The 18,427-nt window shown below is 35.8% G+C and overlaps 1 protein-coding gene across 2 annotated transcripts in view; it reads left to right on the top strand.

Annotated features, from left to right (window-relative positions):
- The first annotated feature begins 10,361 nt into the window (after window positions 1-10,361).
- Window positions 10,362-18,427, top strand: part of LOC122001378 (peroxidase P7-like) — a 38,987-nt gene continuing 30,921 nt past the window's right edge. For both annotated transcript variants that reach the window (XM_042556094.1, XM_042556093.1), the window contains exon 1: window positions 10,362-10,726. In XM_042556094.1, coding sequence (XP_042412028.1) covers window positions 10,502-10,726 — 225 coding nt within the window. In that variant the 5' untranslated portion in view covers window positions 10,362-10,501. The remainder of the gene's footprint in view (window positions 10,727-18,427) is intronic.

Raw genomic sequence — 18,427 nt, 5'->3', positions numbered from 1 at the left:
TCATGATAAGAAAGAGCCCATATTGTAATATAGGATTGGTGCGGTAGTTCAATAATAACTCTTTAGTGGTATGAGTTATTATTGATGGACTTGAGTTGAGTGTTCAGGCCGAACACAGGAAGCCCAAGCCCATCAGGAGACCTAAACCAATTCCTCCTCTAGGTCCCTGTTGTAGCCTTTATATAATGTCTCGCATCCACCCATCCAGTTTGTTTTTTGTTTTGGTTTTCTCTTCCTTACCTAGGGCCGGCAGCAAGGCTTATAAAAGGGAGTAAGTGGCGCCCCCTAAAACCTAATTTTTCCCACAAGCTTCTCCTCCGTTGCTAGGGACGGCACCCCCTCCTCCTTTGCTAGGGTCGGCGCCCCCCTCCTCCTTGCTAAGGGTCGGGACCCCCTCCTCCTTGCTAAGGGTTGGCGCCCCCTCCTCCTTGGAGAAGAGGAAGAAGACAAGAAGGAAGAAGAGGAGAAGGCGCCCCATCCTAAAGCTTCACTTGGTGGCTGGTGGTTTGGAGAAATGAAGGAAGGGTGTTTGTTGTCTTGGTAGATCGTTGCCCACACGACGTCCAAGAAGAGGAGAAGAATACAACAGAAGATCAAGAGGTCTTTAGCTACAAAGGAAAGGTACAAGTAGTTCTTTGATTCCGCTGTGTAATTAGTTTAGTTTTCTTTGTATCGATTTTGAATACCAACACAAGAGGCCATCGATCTTGTACTTCGATCAAGGTGTGCTTTGATTCGTCAAGAACTTACTTGATTGATCAAACACATGTCTGATCGAACATGCAGGTTGCTAGGAAAAGTTCTACACTTGTACAATTTTTTTACAGAGAAATTTAAACAGAACGGAATTCTAGCACCTTCAGTGACAATATGAATCATAAATACATAGCCCTCAGGGCCTCACAATCCTCAGCCAACACGGTCGGAACATATACCATAAAGTAAATAAAACATTCCATGCAATTTAATAAAGAGAGCCTTCGGCTGACAACACAATACGAAAAGATGAGAAACGGTATTAAAACATCACAGATATATATATAACCTACTCCACTACAACGAGGGAAACACAACCCACCAAGAGAAACATTTGTAGTGGAAAAATGAGGTAGCATACCCCAAAACCCAATACTAAAATCCACAAACGCAAGACTACAAATCACGAGTCTGTAGATCACATAGCAAGGAGACAAAGGACCAAAAATAGTAACTATCATGACATGGAGAGGGGACTAGCAGTTGGAACCTCTTGACGACTTCAACCTGAAATAAGAATAAATCAACATAGTGAGTTCAATGAACTCAGCGGGCATCTAGAAGACATGTATAGTAATATAACTATCAGTAATAATCATGTAGTACAGTCCCTTGAACAATAATAGGTAAAGTAAACTAAACAATAGAAGAAATTATACTCACCAAGGCCTCCTATCCTGACATAAGAGTGTGAACCATACAAATAGATGCAGGATCGTTAGGCCAAATACATAATGTTGTTGGATCGCGGCGGCCGACTAGAAGGTGGGTTGAATAGCCTGAAAAAATAAAACACAACCCTTCTCGGACTCTTAACCTAACACTTGTAAAATAATGAAAGCAGAAAGTAAATCAGAAAAGACGAGGCACACCAGATTTGACTTGGTTACAACCGGGAAGGTTGTTAATCCAAGGAAGATGATCGCAGTACTATCTCCTTCAGGCGGAGAAGCCTCTTACAGTAATGAAGTGCACAAAAAGAAGCTAAACTACAAATGAAGTACAAGTGTTGAAATAATTGCTTGAGTTCTGATTGATGTAAAGCTTCTAGACAAGGCTACATTTATAGCCTTGGTCGGGGCGCCCTGAGGGTTCCGAACGCCCTGGGAGGAATAAACTTTATCCTCCAACGTTCAGATCGAGTCAAAACTTGATCCTGTGAAAAAGTCAACTCCGGGCGCTCAGAAGGGTTCTGGGCGCCCCGGAGGGGTCCAAGCGCCCCGGACAGCTCCGGGCACCCCGCCTGGAAAAGTCAACCCTATTGACTTTTTCCAGCCCGGGTCTTCTGCTCCGGCTCCGTTCGCCTCAGACCGAGTCTTCCGCTCGCTTGGGTGATTTCTACCATCCAGAATAGGGCTCACCCGAACCCAACTTTCGGTCTTTTCGAGCAAGCTTCCCTCTGGCTTCTCGTCCCTCGGAATCGCCGCGTTCTTCCTTCTGGTTTGCCAGCGTACTCATCCGCAGTCTTCATCCCTCGATTGCACCTCGTGCCAACCTTCTCGCTAGCTACGTCTCTTGCTCCTCGAGCAGTCTTCTGCTCCGGCTTCTCGTCCCTCGGAACCATTGCACGTTTCATTCTCGTCTGTCGACATACTCTTCCGCAGCGCCTCGTCCCTTGGACGCACCGCATGCCGTCCTTCTCACTAGCTGCGTCTTTCGCTCGACTACCTGTGCTCCTAAGTTTCTACACACTTAGACACAAGGTTAAAAATACACAGGACCTAACTTAACTTGTTGATCACACCAAAACAACCATGGGGTTCCAACAAATACCTCTTGTATGCATGTCAATCATATGCAGCCACCAAAATATAGCATCCAAAATGCAGCAATCACACACAAATAAATGCAATCCATGCATTATTATGCAAATGACGTGGTCACCCCTGACACCAGTCAGCCACCGTCATCGCGATGATGAGGTCGAGAGGGTAGGGGTAAGACAACTGTGCACTCTTCCATCACTACTCCTGAGTGACCTAGTGGATAGGATGCTATCGGAGTACACCTATCCTACTACCCCAACTAAATGGGGGAGCCGAAGCTCTCATCTCCCTGTGTCATAGTCAAGAGGAGGGATCTCTGTCCGCTACAATGCTGCGTCACCACTACCCATGAGTGGCCAAGCGGAGCCCTGACAGAGCAACTGCACACACCCTACCTGATGTACCACTAACCCATGAGTGGTTGTGTGTGCAGATCATGTAACTGGCGATGTGCTCAACTACAAAGGAGCCGACAATCGCACAACATGCAATCATGCAAGATGGTGTATGACATTAAGCATGTAACACCTAACAATATGTGCCTCCATCCGATGTGTACCAAAAAGAACAATGAAGCCTTAACAATAAACTAGGTATAATAATGTCTAGGTACACATGTCAGGTATAACTAGTAGCTTGTCTTATACCTAGTAATGCATCGTATGTCGCTACTTCTATGAACATAATTACACATGACAAGAATCAAGATGATATAGGCATGAATGTGTAACAGATAAAAACAAAGGCATACCACATATATCAAGTAGTGACATACGAAGGCAGATATAAACATAATAATTACTACTACTATAATATACTATACATATCATAATGACAATATCAAAAGAAGATAACTCAAAGGTACCCACCTTTAACTGTAGATCGTGTTAAACAATCGCACGTCGAGATGCTTGTCTCGAATCAAAGTCCTGTAAATCACATGATGTACAGTTTAGCTAATTACATATACAACAACTGTTGGTTGCTACTCGGAATACCATCCTAGTTCCCCTGTACAAAAATTTGTACAAGCATAGAACTATCCTAGCTACCCATGTGCTCTACTGAAGTTAAATTTGGATTGCAAACGATACTTAACATTATTAATCCAAATATTTTTACTCCAAGTTTAATCGATGTAATCTTCCTAAGTTAAACCATATTACAGAAGTTATCAAATATCTTTTTCAAAGATCGGCTTCCTGGTTAAACAAGGCGAGGCACTAGGCCTTCTTGGGTATGGGATCATCCACCACTTCCTAGAAAAAGTCTTTCAAAGAAATTGAATATTTAACTTCTTACAGTAAACTAGGTTTAACTATAGAGACCTCAATAGAAACACAATATCGAAACATGAAATCGAACAATAAAATCAATAACAAAAATGATAACTTAAAACCGATAACCTCTTGCGTTTGGTTTTTCAAGATCTATACAAAAGATGAACTAGTCATGACACGGAAACTAATAACTAGTTATACCTTTTGTAGCTTATAGACCTCTTGATCTTCTATTGTATTCCTCTCCTTCTCTTGGACGTTGTGTGGACGACGATCTTCCAAGATGAAATCCACTCAAGCTTCTTCCAAGGCTTCCAAGATCCGGCCACCAACTAACCTCCAAGGGATGTTAGACAAGAGAGCTTCCTTCTCTTCTTCTTCTCCTTCAAGCAACCGGCCTCCAAGAGATCTCCACACAAGATACCGCCGGCCACCAAGAGAAAAAGCAAAAGGAGAAGAGAGAAGGACAAGGGTCGGCCACCAAGGATTGGAAGAGAGGAATAGAAGATGTGTTAATCTCATGAGGCACCCCTCATCTCTTTTATAATTCTTGGTCTTGGTAAAAAAGAAAAGTTTTAAACATAATTAAACTTCCTTATATTCCTTACCAATGACAAAAAAGGAAAGTTTTAAAACAAAAAAAATTAAAACTTCCTTTTTTTCTTGTCATGGTCGGTCACCTCCTTGTGCTCCAAACAAGGAACGTTTTAAACACAAAATTAAAACTTCCTTATTTGTTTCCGGTAAGAAATTTTAATAGAAAATTTTCTCTTTTAAATCCCTTGTTGGTTATAAAAGAAAAATTTTATAAATTAAAATCTCTCTTTTAAAACATGTGGATGGTTACCAAAAAGGAAAGTTTTATCAAAAATTAAAATATTTCTTTTAACTATAAATAAGGAAAGATATCAAACCTTTCTCTTAATCATTTGTAGAAAACTATAAAAGGAAGGATTTTAAAATTTAAAACTCTCTTTTAAAACCATGGCTTCCACAAAAGGAAAGATTTTAAAAATTAAATACCCTTTTAATGTGATGTGGCAAGCCACCTAGCTTTGGCTCCAAGCTTGGCCGGGCATATAACATGGCTTTAATTCTTAGCTTGGCAGGCCTTAGCTTGGGCTCCAAGCTTGGCTTGGCCGGCCACCATAAGATGGGTAAGAGGCTTGACTTTAAGTGGATATAAGGCTTTATAAATAAGAGGCTACAATAGGGACCGAGAGGAGGAATTGGTTTTGGTGTCCCGATGAGCTTGAGCTTCCCATGTTCACCTCGAACACCCAACTCAAGTTCATCAATAATATCTCATTCCACTAAAGAGTTATTATTATACTACCGCACCAATCCCATATTACAATATGGGTTTCTTCTTATCATGAGTGTGTTAGCCTTCCTGTGTTTAAGATATCGAATGCCCACTAATTAAACGAGTTACTGATAACTCACTTAATTAATATCTTAGCTCCAATAGTAGTACCACTCAACTTTATTGTCATGTCAGACTAAGTCCACCTGTAGGGTTTACATGACAATCCTTATGAGCTCCTCAAGGGGATATCGTCAACCTAGATTACTAAGACACAGTTTCATTCTATAATCAACAACACACCATATAAATAATATCATTTCCCAACTTATCGACCCTATTGATTTAACGAACTAAATCGCCCCCTTTGATAAATTAAAGAAATAAATATTAAGTATATGTGCTTGTTATTATATCATGATTAAGAGTACACACTTCCATAATAACAGAGGTCTTGCTCTTTTTAACAGTCAGTATAAAAAGAACAATCTCAAATGGTCCTTCTCAATACACTTAGAGTGCATTAGTGTAATTTATAGTTAAGATAAACTCATACCAAATTACACTATAACCATTCCAATAGTTTGTACCATTCCATCTTGGTTGTGAGTAACTATTTATAATTTATAAGAAACTAATAACATAATCTTCTGTGTGTCTCCTCACACCATGTTATCTATAATATAAATTAAATGGACATCTACACTTAGCATAAATGTAGGCATTTGACCAATGTGATTCTTATTTCAAAATAACTATTTATACAAAAAACTAGACTTTTAGTATACACTCTACCAATAACTAGCTAAACCTAAACCCAATCCTAACTTGATTCGGTAACCATGTTTAATTCCACCTAATGATCCAAATCCAATTAGATAATTAATCCATCCATAATCCACTAATTAATTCCTTAAGTCTCATAAATTAATCACTAATCAAATCCAATCACCTCATCTAACAACTCCAATAATCCTCAATCAACACAATCATTTCCTCCTCCAATTCACATTCATATTTAGTAATTCATTTACAACCAAACTTAGCACCATCATTACTTAACAACCAATTCATCAATAAAATGCAAACTAATCTCCAAACGCACAAATGAGTCAATCCTTTTTCACAATTAACACCCTCAACTTCATAATGAAATCTCGACCAAAACAACGGATTTAATTCAATATTAATCCAAATCTATAAGCATTTTACCCCAATCCATATCTGCAATAGCTAGCTCTCAGAAGAAAATCTAAATGCAGCTATGAGGGACAAAAGTTGCTAACCTTCCTGACCTCTACCAGAATTGGTGGCTCTATTCTGTTGTGAACTCGTGAAACAATCCTCCACACCATAGGGATCTCCACGGCCAAAGATCTACAACCCAACACACCCTAAATCAAAATCAACACTTCCTCCATTGAGCACAAGATCAAATACTCAACCCTCTCCTTTCGGTCACATTGTCGGATCAGTACAGCTTGATCAGAAACTTCATGTCGAACAAAGCAAGGAGATCAAGTCTATCACCAATCTCTAAAAGGTGGCGACCGAAGGTAGGGATCTGATGGTCAGCGGTCCATACGGCTAGGGCACGAATATGGGAGATCGGGAGAGGGCTCGGATGTGCAGGAGGTGATCGGGCGGTGCTAAGCGGCTACGGAATGGGAGCTAGGGCACGGCTGTTTCTCCCAAACCTCTTGGTTGGAGTGGCCAGCGACGTAAGGAATATCGGACAGAGAATCGGCCGGGTCTGCGCTTATGGTCAGATGCAGATGGTGGCGTGCTCAGCGATCAATCGATGTCGGCACTTAGTGAAACATCAGAGAAGTGGTGGCACGAGCAGATCGTAGGAGGGGCTGGTCGTCACCCCTGTCGCAGCTGTATCCCACGCCGGTGGTCGTGCGCCTGAAATGTCTTGTCCTTATGATCATCAACGTCGTCGTCCAGCAGCCAGCGGTCGACAATCAGAGCAGCATGGGTTGGCATTGCGTGATAGGGGAGAAATCGTGAGGGAGAGGGGAAAAAGAAGTGTTCGACGATTTAGGGTACGAGTGGGGATTTATAAACTTAGGCATTATAATTAAACTCTAGGTTCATTTCTCAATCAACTCCCATTTTATTGATATTCCAAATAAACCTTCTCTGAGCCTAATATTTCTATTCCCTCAAAATATATCATACGAGCTCCAATTAAATCCCAAAAAATTTCTAAAATTTCCTGAAAAATCCATTATGGTTATTTTTTTCAATAACACTTATTATTAAATTATTATTTGGATGATGTATCTTACAAGACTCATCAAGTCAACTACACGTCCAAATCGAAGATCCGCTCAACAGACTTCACTCGATCAAATAAAAAGTGAAGAATCATAATATTATAAGGTATACCCTTAACGCATTTCCAAGAAACACTTTATGAGCATCTATGGTAGATGCTTACAAGATTTCCAAGAATCTCATATATTAGACTAGACGAGCTATTTTTTGAAATTGAATTGCATGAATAGACTAATGCACACTATACCAAGAAGGGGAATGCATTTTTTGTAAGAAAATTCAAGACTAATAAGTCGAAACCCAAATTCTGACCTGAACCTGAATTTGAATTAGACTTAGAAGATGACAAGGAGATCACCTCTGAACTAGTTAGCCTAGTTCGAAAAATGCTAAAGAAGCAAAGAAAAAGGAAAGCCCTGAAAATAATGTGGTCCAAGTTATTAGAAGACTCTGAAGAAGAAGAACAAGCTCAAGCGAGCTTCCTTGCTCTACCGGTACAAGCTCACTTGGTCGAGACTGAATCCAAGAACGAGTTTGAGACCGAATCCAAAGCCAAGTCTGTGTCAAGTCACAGATCCATAACCATTTCTGAAGGGCCATACAACACTATAAGTTCTTCTTTAGTTGATAAAGTTGTATAATTTAATAAACTTTTTGATGCATAAATTAGTTAAGTCTAATGTTCAGGTCAAGTCACTCCAAAAGGAGGTAACAACCTTTAAGGAATGACAAACCTAAGTTCCTTGACTGATCAAGTTTAAATGAAACTTATACTCAAGTCTAACAACTTGAGAAAGAAATTCACTTTTAAAAGTCATGTCAAAGAACTTAAGAGCACACTGGAACGGTTAATTTACCTTGGATTCCAAGAATTTTGATATGATTCTTGGAAAATAAAGGGTCATATACAATAGATCCGGACTAGGATATAAAGCTAATTCTCGCTTCAAATCGTATCTATCAATTGTAAATAGAAATAGAAACCATATCCAAGCATGGGTCCCTAAGTTAAGCTTGAATAATCAAGTTGGACCGAACCAATATTAGATTTCCAAGGATCAAATTCACTACCTAGATAGACCATATCGAGGTTACGATCCTGGGGGAGCCAATAGAAAACCTATTTTGGTAATTAGATAAACCTAATTGATTGTTTGATTTACTACGTTGATATGCATGCTTAGTTTAATTTCAATTTAAGCCAGAATGGTTGGATAAGGACTTAGGCTTTTTTGACACTTGCTCAACCTATTATCAGGATGGAATGAGTTGATAGTACATTAGGGAAGTTTGGTCTAGGAGTTAAGTAAAGTAAAGCGTATCCTATTTGGTCTACTTAGCTAAGTGGAACTAACTGAAACTACCTTGTCATATCCTAGCCTAATTAGACCAAGGTTTTTTAATAGAAAAATTAAATACACAATTTCTTTAAAAAACTTTATCTAGAAGTGATCGTTGTTCTAATACCCAAGTAGATCCCTGTGCCTTGCCATATCCTGGAAGCTAATTTTGAAATATGTATTTAATTGACCGACGATTAAATCTGAATCTAACCCAAATGTTAATCAATCCTTATATTTTAAATTAAATTAATAAAGATAAAATTAATAATCATCTCACAATACCTATAAGATTCCCTATTCGAAAACTTAGAATGGGTAAGATACTAAGGTTAAATTTAGTTTTATTAAACCAACATAACTTAATTTAATCTAATCCAAATTTAATTTATAATATTACTTAATTAATTAAAGATAAATTAATATAACTCAATTAATTAAAAATAAATTAATCTAAACTAATTAATCAAATTAAATAAATAAACAAATTCAACTTAATTAATTAATTGATTTAAAATCTCTTCATCAAACTCAAACTCAAATTAATAAAACCTAAACTAATTAATTCAACATAATTTTTTATTAATCTAATTAATTCAAACCAATTAATTAATCTAATTAACTAATCTATTCAACCTAATTAATTTAACTTAATTAATCAATTAAAATTAATTCAATCTAATTAATTCAAATCAATTAATTAATCTAATTAACTAATCTATTCAACCTAATAAATTTAACTTAATTAATCAATTAAAATTAATTCAATCTAATTAATCAATTAAAATTAATTCAATCTAATAAATCAATTAAAATTAATTCAAAATACATATGAAAAATGAAATAAAAATTATAGACAGCTAAACTAAAGAGTGATGTGCGTCCACTAGTTATATCTCCACAATTCAAATTATTTTCTTTCAATAGTATGCTATGTAGAATTGCTATATTTACTGTTCATTTGCCACTAGGTCTTATCCACATACAGCTATAGTAGGTTCGTTTGAATTGAATGTTGTATTTTTTTCCCCCTTCAATAATTTTTCTCTCTAATGGTTTTGACATTTTATACTTTAAATGAATGGATGATGTTGTTCTCTAGTTATTGAACAACTCAAATTGATGCATGCATATGAATAAATATTGGTAACTAGTGTTGCTATTGATTTGATACTACCTAGCTAAATGACAAGCCAACAACCAGGATTATGCGTCAAACAGTACACACTAATAATGGTTAATTCGCCCATTGTACCCTTTGTTTCAAAAGAAATATTCTTCTTTTTCTATTAATATATATATATACTCATTTATACACCTGATGAGTTCTTAGAAATTATATTTATATTCGGAAATATGTTCGATCTTAGCACTGTCTATAATTATATAAAGAGACATGTAAAAAGGACTTCACAATATTCCCATGATTAATTGAAGTGCTTAAACGTGGAGGGTTAGGTCTATTGTAGCTGTCAAATGATGTGTGATTATGTGATCTGCTAGATCAATTATTAGCATTAGTCCAAGCTCCTGATCAGATTAAGATCAAGGATGGAAGCTGACAACGATTCACAACCAAACTTATTGCTATAAAGATCCAAAGGAATGTAAAGATGAGTGTGCTTAATTGTATTTCGGTGAATTGAAGTGAAAGGATGCGTGCAAAACAAGTCAAGACAATATGTGAATAGCTAGCACTAACAGTCTAGGGATGCAAGGATATATACGCCTCTCGATCAGTGAAAGTTCCTAGATAGCTAGTCTTCAATCATGGGCGCACATTTGGCCAAAAGCTTCATATTTACGGTGGTTTGCATGGTTGCCTGCGGTAGCGTCGTGGTGCTGGTTCGTGCGCAGTTGTCGCCTTCATTCTATGCAGAAAGCTGCCCCAACTTGGAGCTCATCGTCCGGTCGGCGATGACGCAAGCCGTCGCTAAGGATGCCACCTTAGGCGCTTCCATGCTCCGCCTCTTCTTCCATGACTGTTTCGTCAACGTGAGCTAGCTATCTCATATATGCATACCTTCTGCTTTGAGTTTGCATGCAAGCCTTCATTAGTTGGTTCATGCATAAAATTTGATAACCACCAGTAAGTAGTTCTATATAGTTGTCTAATTGTTTTATGGGATGTCTCCGAAGAGATATCTAAGTTGTTTCCGGGGTTATAGTATCACGGTAGGATATTTAAGTTGTCACCTAGGTATCTGTGATTCAAATCCTAACTACGACGTATTTATAGAAATTTTTCTTCCAAATGGGGAGCGTAACTAAAGGATATTGGACTTCTGAGCTAGTCGTCACGTGCGCTTCTCGATTTATCCTAGTGATCGATGAAAAACTTTCATGGGACTGAACCGATCACTCCAGAAATAATCAACGAGGCTTGATTAATTATCTAATTGTCATAAAGTTGTGGGACAAAGCACACTTGTAGTAGAAATAGAACATTTTGAAAATTTACATAGAAAAGCTTCAAACAAATTGAAGCAAAAATCATTATAAAAGAAACTTACAATTACAAAAGGATTACTTCTCTCTCTCAAAAGAAGAAACCGTCAAAAGAAAGACCAAAAGTATTTTTTTAAAAAAAAACTTACCTTAAACTATATTTTTCATATAGCTAAAAGTGTAATTTTCAGTCAAAAGAGAATATAGACTAAGTCTCAACTAAGTCACTGAGTACTAAAAGTAACAAAAGTAATTTTATTATCACATTTCTCTAATTTAAAATCTTATTTTACAACTGTGTAACCCTTTCATCCTTTCTACTTTTATCATTTATCGTTGCTTATGTTTCTACAAGGCCAACAAAGGATCGATACCATATAAAGTTGTCAGTATTGATTGTCTTCGTTAGGATTTCAGTTTGGATTTTTTTTGAATAACCACACTTCCTTCACCTTCTCACGAATAAATCGTGATATTGCACTCAAATGTGTTTTATCGCCCTCTAAATGTTAAATTTTTTTAACTAAGTACAAAATATTTTAATTATCACAAAATAAAGTAATTTTTCTTTATTTGTATTTGAGCTCCTCCATTGTTATTTATAACCAAATGGCCTCTTTACTAACTTGTGTAGCTGTAACATAATCGGCTTCTATTGCACACGTGGTCACAATATATTGCAGCTCCTCCAACTAGAGAAAATGCGTAAACTATGGTGGATTTACTTTTATTAAGATCACTTACATAATCTGAGTCAACAAACCTCTAATGCAAAATTGATCCTCCATAATATAATGCAACATTTGAGGTACCCATTACATATCTCAAGATCCTTTTTATAAATTTATAATTGTTTTTATCAGATTTACCATGTATTGATTAATCACTACCACTACTTGCGCAATATCTGATCTTACACAAATAATAACAAACATTAAGCAGGGGTGAAACCAAGATTTTATTTATTATACAAATAATAACAAATAATAACCAATTTAAAATAAATCATCATATTTAAAAATATGAAAAAATTTTATTCATAAAAAATTAATGTATCATATTATATAACAAGTCTTTCATATCATAATATTGATAATATTCCAACAAATTATTAATAAATAATTTAAAAATAAAACACAGATTAAAAGAGTATAAATAAAATAACCATATAAGACATCAGAAATATAATAAATCAAGTTCATTGATACTATGTTTTACTCTACGAGACTTCTCATCAAATGCATCTATTATGGATTCGACATCTAGGCTAGTTAGAAAATATTTAGAATTTTAGAATTTGAGTTAAATTTAAAGTCTTGGATATAGAGAAGAAGACATAATAGGCTAGTTAGAAAATTTATAATAAACTTTGGGTATTTGGATTATATAGTATACCCTTATAAGGAGGGGACTACGCCCAGGCTAGTCCCCTCTTATGTCTCGCCTCTGACATCAAGGTACCCACTATTGATGTATATGACACTCGAAATATCTCCATCCTCTCCACTTCATTGTTAGGACTCATACCTGAGACAACTTAAAAATAATAAGAATAGGGGTAGAAATTGGCTTACAATCTTGCATATAAAAAGCCGTAAGATTTTTTTTCAAATACTTCCTTTGGAAAAGTCATATGACCAAGAAGTCATAGGTTCGATTTCGAAAATAGTCTCTTGCAAAGTAAGATAAGACAGAGTATAATAAACCTTTCCCAAGCTCCCATATTGACGGAAGATTCGTGCACTCGAATGCCCTTAGTTCCTTTGGGAAGCGAAATCTTTCTATTATTTTTATCTCGATGAATTTGCATCCATATAATTTTGTTTGTTTGTCCCAAGTTCATTTCAAATTTCCTAGCCAATTGAGCCTTCAAGTTTACAATATGATTTTGTTAAGGCCTGCAACCAACAAGTCATTGACATACAACAACAAGATAATAAAATCAACATTACCAAATTTCATGTAATAAGCACAAGGATTTAGTTTTTGTTTGTTGTATACAAGGCTCATGATTAAGGAGTCAAATTTCTTATACCAGCATCTTGCATCTTGATGCATGTTAAACCTGCAAACTAAGTTCTCTTTTCTTCTTTCTTTAAATCCATCTAATGGAAGTATATAAATCTTTATTTCAAGTTCTTCATGAAAAAAGCTAATTTTCACACATCTAACTATTCTAATTGTAAGTCAAATGTAGCACACATGTTAAGGTCTACTTGAATTGTAGCTGATATAACTATAGGAGAAAATATTTCATTGAAGTCAATACTCTCTTTCTAATATTATCCTTTCCCCACCAATATTCTCGCATGATACAACTTGACTTGGTCATTGTCATCACTCTTAATCTTATAAACCCATTAAATGCCAATGGCTTTTCTTTCATGTGGCAGTGGAAACAAGCTTCCAAGTTTTGTTCTTATGTAGAACTTCAATTTCTTCTTACATGGCTGTCATCCATAGAGATGCGTCTTGGCTATTTACTATCTCATGGAAAGTTAATGGCTCACCTTCCTCTATTAGCAAATAACATTATTACCGATAATAATACTCAGAACGCCAAGCAAGCTCTCTTCTCTCTCGAGATGAGTGTTTGACTTCTTGAACTATAAATCAAACTTTTTCTTCTTCTTAGTGCTCAGGTGTTGCTTTTGCAGAGTCTAAAACTTCTCATTCTTGCCTATTTTCTATTTGAATTCTCATAGTCTCTGATTTCTCGTTTGAAGTATTATCACATTCTTTGTCTTGTACCTTATCTTTTGCAAATATTACATCCCTAGTGATAATCACTTTGTGGGCAATGAGATCGATCCCGCAAACACTACCCCTTGATTCCATCAACATATCCTAAGAAAATACATTTCCTAAATTTTAGATCCAACGTTGATATTTCATGAGAGTTGGACATTACATATACAAAAGATTCAAATATACAGAGAGATGAATAGTTAGTAGGTTTACCTTTACCAGTCCATGTCTCGATCAGTGTCTTCATCCCAATTGCAACTGATGGTGATTGATTTATCGTATAATAGATATTTTTGACTGTATTTGCTCAAAATGACTTTTATAGTCCTGTAGTTTTTAATATTGCTCTTGTTCTTTCCAACAAGGTTCTATTCATCCATCCTGCCCCTCCATTCTATTGAGGAGTATATATAACAAAGAAGTCTTTACCTGCCTTACTGTCGACAAAAATCATCAAACTCATTGCTAGTATACTTGCCTTCATTACCTGACCCTAGACACTTGATCTCCTTTCTTAATTCATGTTCTACCCGTGCTTTGCTTTGAAAATTAGAAGCACGTCCACCTTGCTTATAATTAGATACACCCAACATCACCTGGAGTAATCATCTTCAAAAGAAACAAAATATTTGCACCTCCAAAAGACAAAATGGGTGTTTGCCAAACAAGAATAGCTTTACTTCTAGCAGTAATTATTAAATTTCAATCTATAACACAATGCTCACAAAAGAGTAATGATACTTGTCTTAGTTCGAAGAAGAAGATTTTGTTGTTAGAGAATCCTCAAATATTGTTCCGACATATTGCAAAGTTTGTGATGTCACGTCATTGTTGATTCTTTTGTAGAATTTGTTGATGCAACATGTGTCTCTCCTTCTTGTAATATTTCTCCATATAAAGATTTGTAATCATCTTCTCAATTTCATTACCACAAGTGTGCATTTGACAATCTTCATGATCCCATCTTGAATATAGGTCTTACAACCATTGCCATCTAATTGCCCCAAAGACAATAGATTATTCTTCAAACTTTTTACATGTGCATCTTGGATAGTGCAAATTGTACCATCATGCATTTTTAATTTGATAGTACCGATACTAGTAATCTCCAAAGCGTGATCATTTCTCATAAAAATAGATTCGCTTGAGATTGACTTATGTTAATAAAACCACTCTCTTCGAGAAGTCATGTTTTATCTAGCTCTTGAATCCATAATCCACACATTAGCAAAATGAGTTCTACCATAGTTGCCTCACTATATATAATTTCACCATCATCTAAGGTACTTGCAATATTACCTTGAGGATTAGTTGTATTCTTCTCTACATTCTTGTAGTTTTTTTTAACTTGCCAACTTATCCTCTTTGCTTTTCTTCTAGAACAACAATCCTAACATCCTCAAAGACTAGATAGTCTATGAAAATAGTAAACTTTGAAGTAAAAGCTTGGGACGTACATTTGTAACCCAACTTTGAGGACCAAGAATATACTATTGATGTGATCTACAACAAAAGTAAAATTTGACATTCAAAGAGTTTATAGAGTTATCTCTTTGAGAAAATCTTATTGTGTAGTGACTTGCCTTGATAGACTATCCCAAATTTCTTTTGTTGTGTTCTCCTTTACGCTTGGAAAGACCTCATTGGCCAAACTAAGGTGGAGACTAGCCATAAAATTGTTGTTCATTTTTTCTATTTTCTATTAGTGATCACCACTGGTCTCTCTCCAATTGCCTTCGTGTAGTCAAGATTGTCTTTATCTTCATTTTCTATAATGAGAAATTACTCCCATTGATGATAACTTCTTTATTTCAAATTTTGTTGCCATCGTTATGGTGGCTTCTTCTCTTATAATTGGATTGAAACATTGCATCAAAACGAACTAGCATTACAAGAAAAAAGTTAATAGACAACGCTTTTAAAGCATTGTCTTTGTGCCTGAAAAAACGTTGTTAAAGGCACTGTTGTTAAAAGTCTGCTCAACGACAACGCTTTTAAAGCGTTGTCGTTTGTAGTGAAAACAACGATTTTGCAACGCTTTAAAAGCGTTTTCGGTTTATGCAAAGACAACGTTTTTGCAACACTTTTAAAGCGTTGTTTTTGGTAGAAAAGATAATGCTTTTGCAATGCTTTAAAAGCGTAGTCCTGTTTTGCAAAGACAACACTATTACAATGCTTTAAAAGCGTTGTTGTTTTTTTTACAAAGACAACACTTTTTGCAACGCTTTAAAAGTATTATCGTTTTAAAGAAAAAAATTAAAAAAATTATTTAAAAATCATTATTTTTATATTTACGAAACTATTATTTTTCTTTTACCATATCTAGATTCGAATTTTACATATAATCAACTCAACTAATGATTTCAAACTCATACCAAAATAATAGAATTCTGACATTGAAGTAATATTAGTATTTAATTACATGAGAAGCTAGTAAATATCAAACTTAACACTAATTCTGTTTCAAAGTAGATAGTGATATTCACATATAAAACAAAAGAGCACAAAATAACTAGCCGACCTCGAAGCCAACAATCTATTTGCTTCTACTAGCTACACTCAAAAAATATTATCGGCTTGAGAACGGGACAAAACAGTACAGTAATTACTACCACAATATTGAAGAAGTAGCTTGTCTTTCTCAATCTATTACAGGAATAAGCAATTAGATTTTGTCTAGGATCTTTGTGAGCTTTGAACAGATTGAACAGTTGGCCTGAAATATAAACAAAAAATTATAGTCAATAGTTTGAACCAAAAAATTACTTCTACTAGCTATTTTCTATAAATGAACCAAAACTCATTACTCAGAAATGAAATGCTTGCAGAAAGAAAGAAAGCAAGCTTGCATAAATGCAACGTTTCTTCAAACTGCAGAAAGAAAGCTTGCAGAAATGAAACGCTTTCTTCTCTGCAAACGCTTTCTTGCAAAAAGCACTGTTGTTGCAGAAATGCAACGTTTCTTCAAACTGCAGAAATAAAGCTTGCAGAAAGAAAGCTTGGCTTGCAAAAAGGCAACGCTTCTTCAAACTGCATTCTAAAATGCATGCAGTTTCTAAACTGCATTCTTCAAACTGTGCGGTTTCTAATATGCAGAGAAAGCTTGCAATTTCTCCATTCTAAAATGCATACAGTATTTCTCCATTCTAAAATACATACAGTATTTGCAGAAAGAAAGATAAAATGAAACGTTTAGAATATGAGCAATTTCTCATCAATTACTGAATCCAGACGCTCCGTAGTGTACTGATCTCGACTGTCCTGTATCCACCAACAAAAGTAGCAATAATATGTTTCAAGTCTATACATGAGCATTACTGATGGCTCTCAAAAGAAATAAAACAATCATTGGAGACGAATGAATGAATACTCACATTAACCAATATTATACAAGGTTAACAAATCAACATACCAATGACCTTACACGAATTGTCCTATTCTAGAAACAGCTCAAAAGCCACATTCAAAACAGAAATGCCAAAAAGGTGAACAACCCATATAAGAAACTTCCAAACATAAATGGAGGTACTCAGAGAATACCCACTGGTATTGATCAATATTAGAGTTGTGAAGGTTACAGCATTGCAATGGCGACTTCATAGCAAACAATAAAAAGTTGCATAAAGAACCAAACACCAAATTTTACCATCAAACATTAGTAAAAGTTTTAGACATTTCAAATCAAAATAAACGAGTTCAAAATGTGAAACTTTGCTAGAGGATCAACTATAATATGATAAACTGTGGTTTGTAGTACTCAGTATAACATCCATTTCTCAGTTTTTTGTCTTATGTTACATCTGTGTTTTTTATTTCATATTTACATGAAGTATATGTCATGCCCCGGAGGAGTCCCTGTCCGAAGAAATTTCGGCAACATCTCCCCTGTACGGCGGATAATCTGAAACTTTCTACATCGCCCCCAGGGCTACATATACATCGGCCAACACGGCCGGAACAATAAATAAACAACAATCACCATCTAACATCCACGCAGTTTAATAGTGAACAACTAAGAAGCAACGATAAGAAGACTAAAAAAAAACCCTACTCAACTACACTCATAAAGCACAAAACTGATATCCTACTCCACTACACCCATAAAGCTCAAATCCGACGATAACATCAACTCACCTCTTCTGCCGTCTAGGCAGGCATGTAGTAAAACATATCCAATCCAAACCCATCGACAAATAAAAATCCATATAAGATCCAAGTGTATCAAAATAGAACAAGTCTCAACATAGTCTAGTAAAGAACACCAAAAGACAAATAAACATCCTCGTGGACTGCAGGGGACTAGCGACCGGAACTCTTCGGACAGCATCAACCTGAAAATAACAACGGAGGAGGGTGTGAGTCCAACACTCAGCGGGTATCAACTGATATGCATAATAAAGAAAATAACAACCAGCACTAATCATGCGTACAGTCTCCTGATACAAGAAGGATAAATGCAACTGAAACAAGTAGGAGAAAACTGTACTAACCAGGACCAGG

Source organism: Zingiber officinale, chromosome 7A, assembly GCF_018446385.1.
Source record: "Zingiber officinale cultivar Zhangliang chromosome 7A, Zo_v1.1, whole genome shotgun sequence".
Taxonomy (NCBI): domain Eukaryota; kingdom Viridiplantae; phylum Streptophyta; class Magnoliopsida; order Zingiberales; family Zingiberaceae; genus Zingiber; species Zingiber officinale.
Note: the sequence above shows the minus strand (reverse complement) of the source record. Positions and strands in the feature narration are given on the sequence as shown.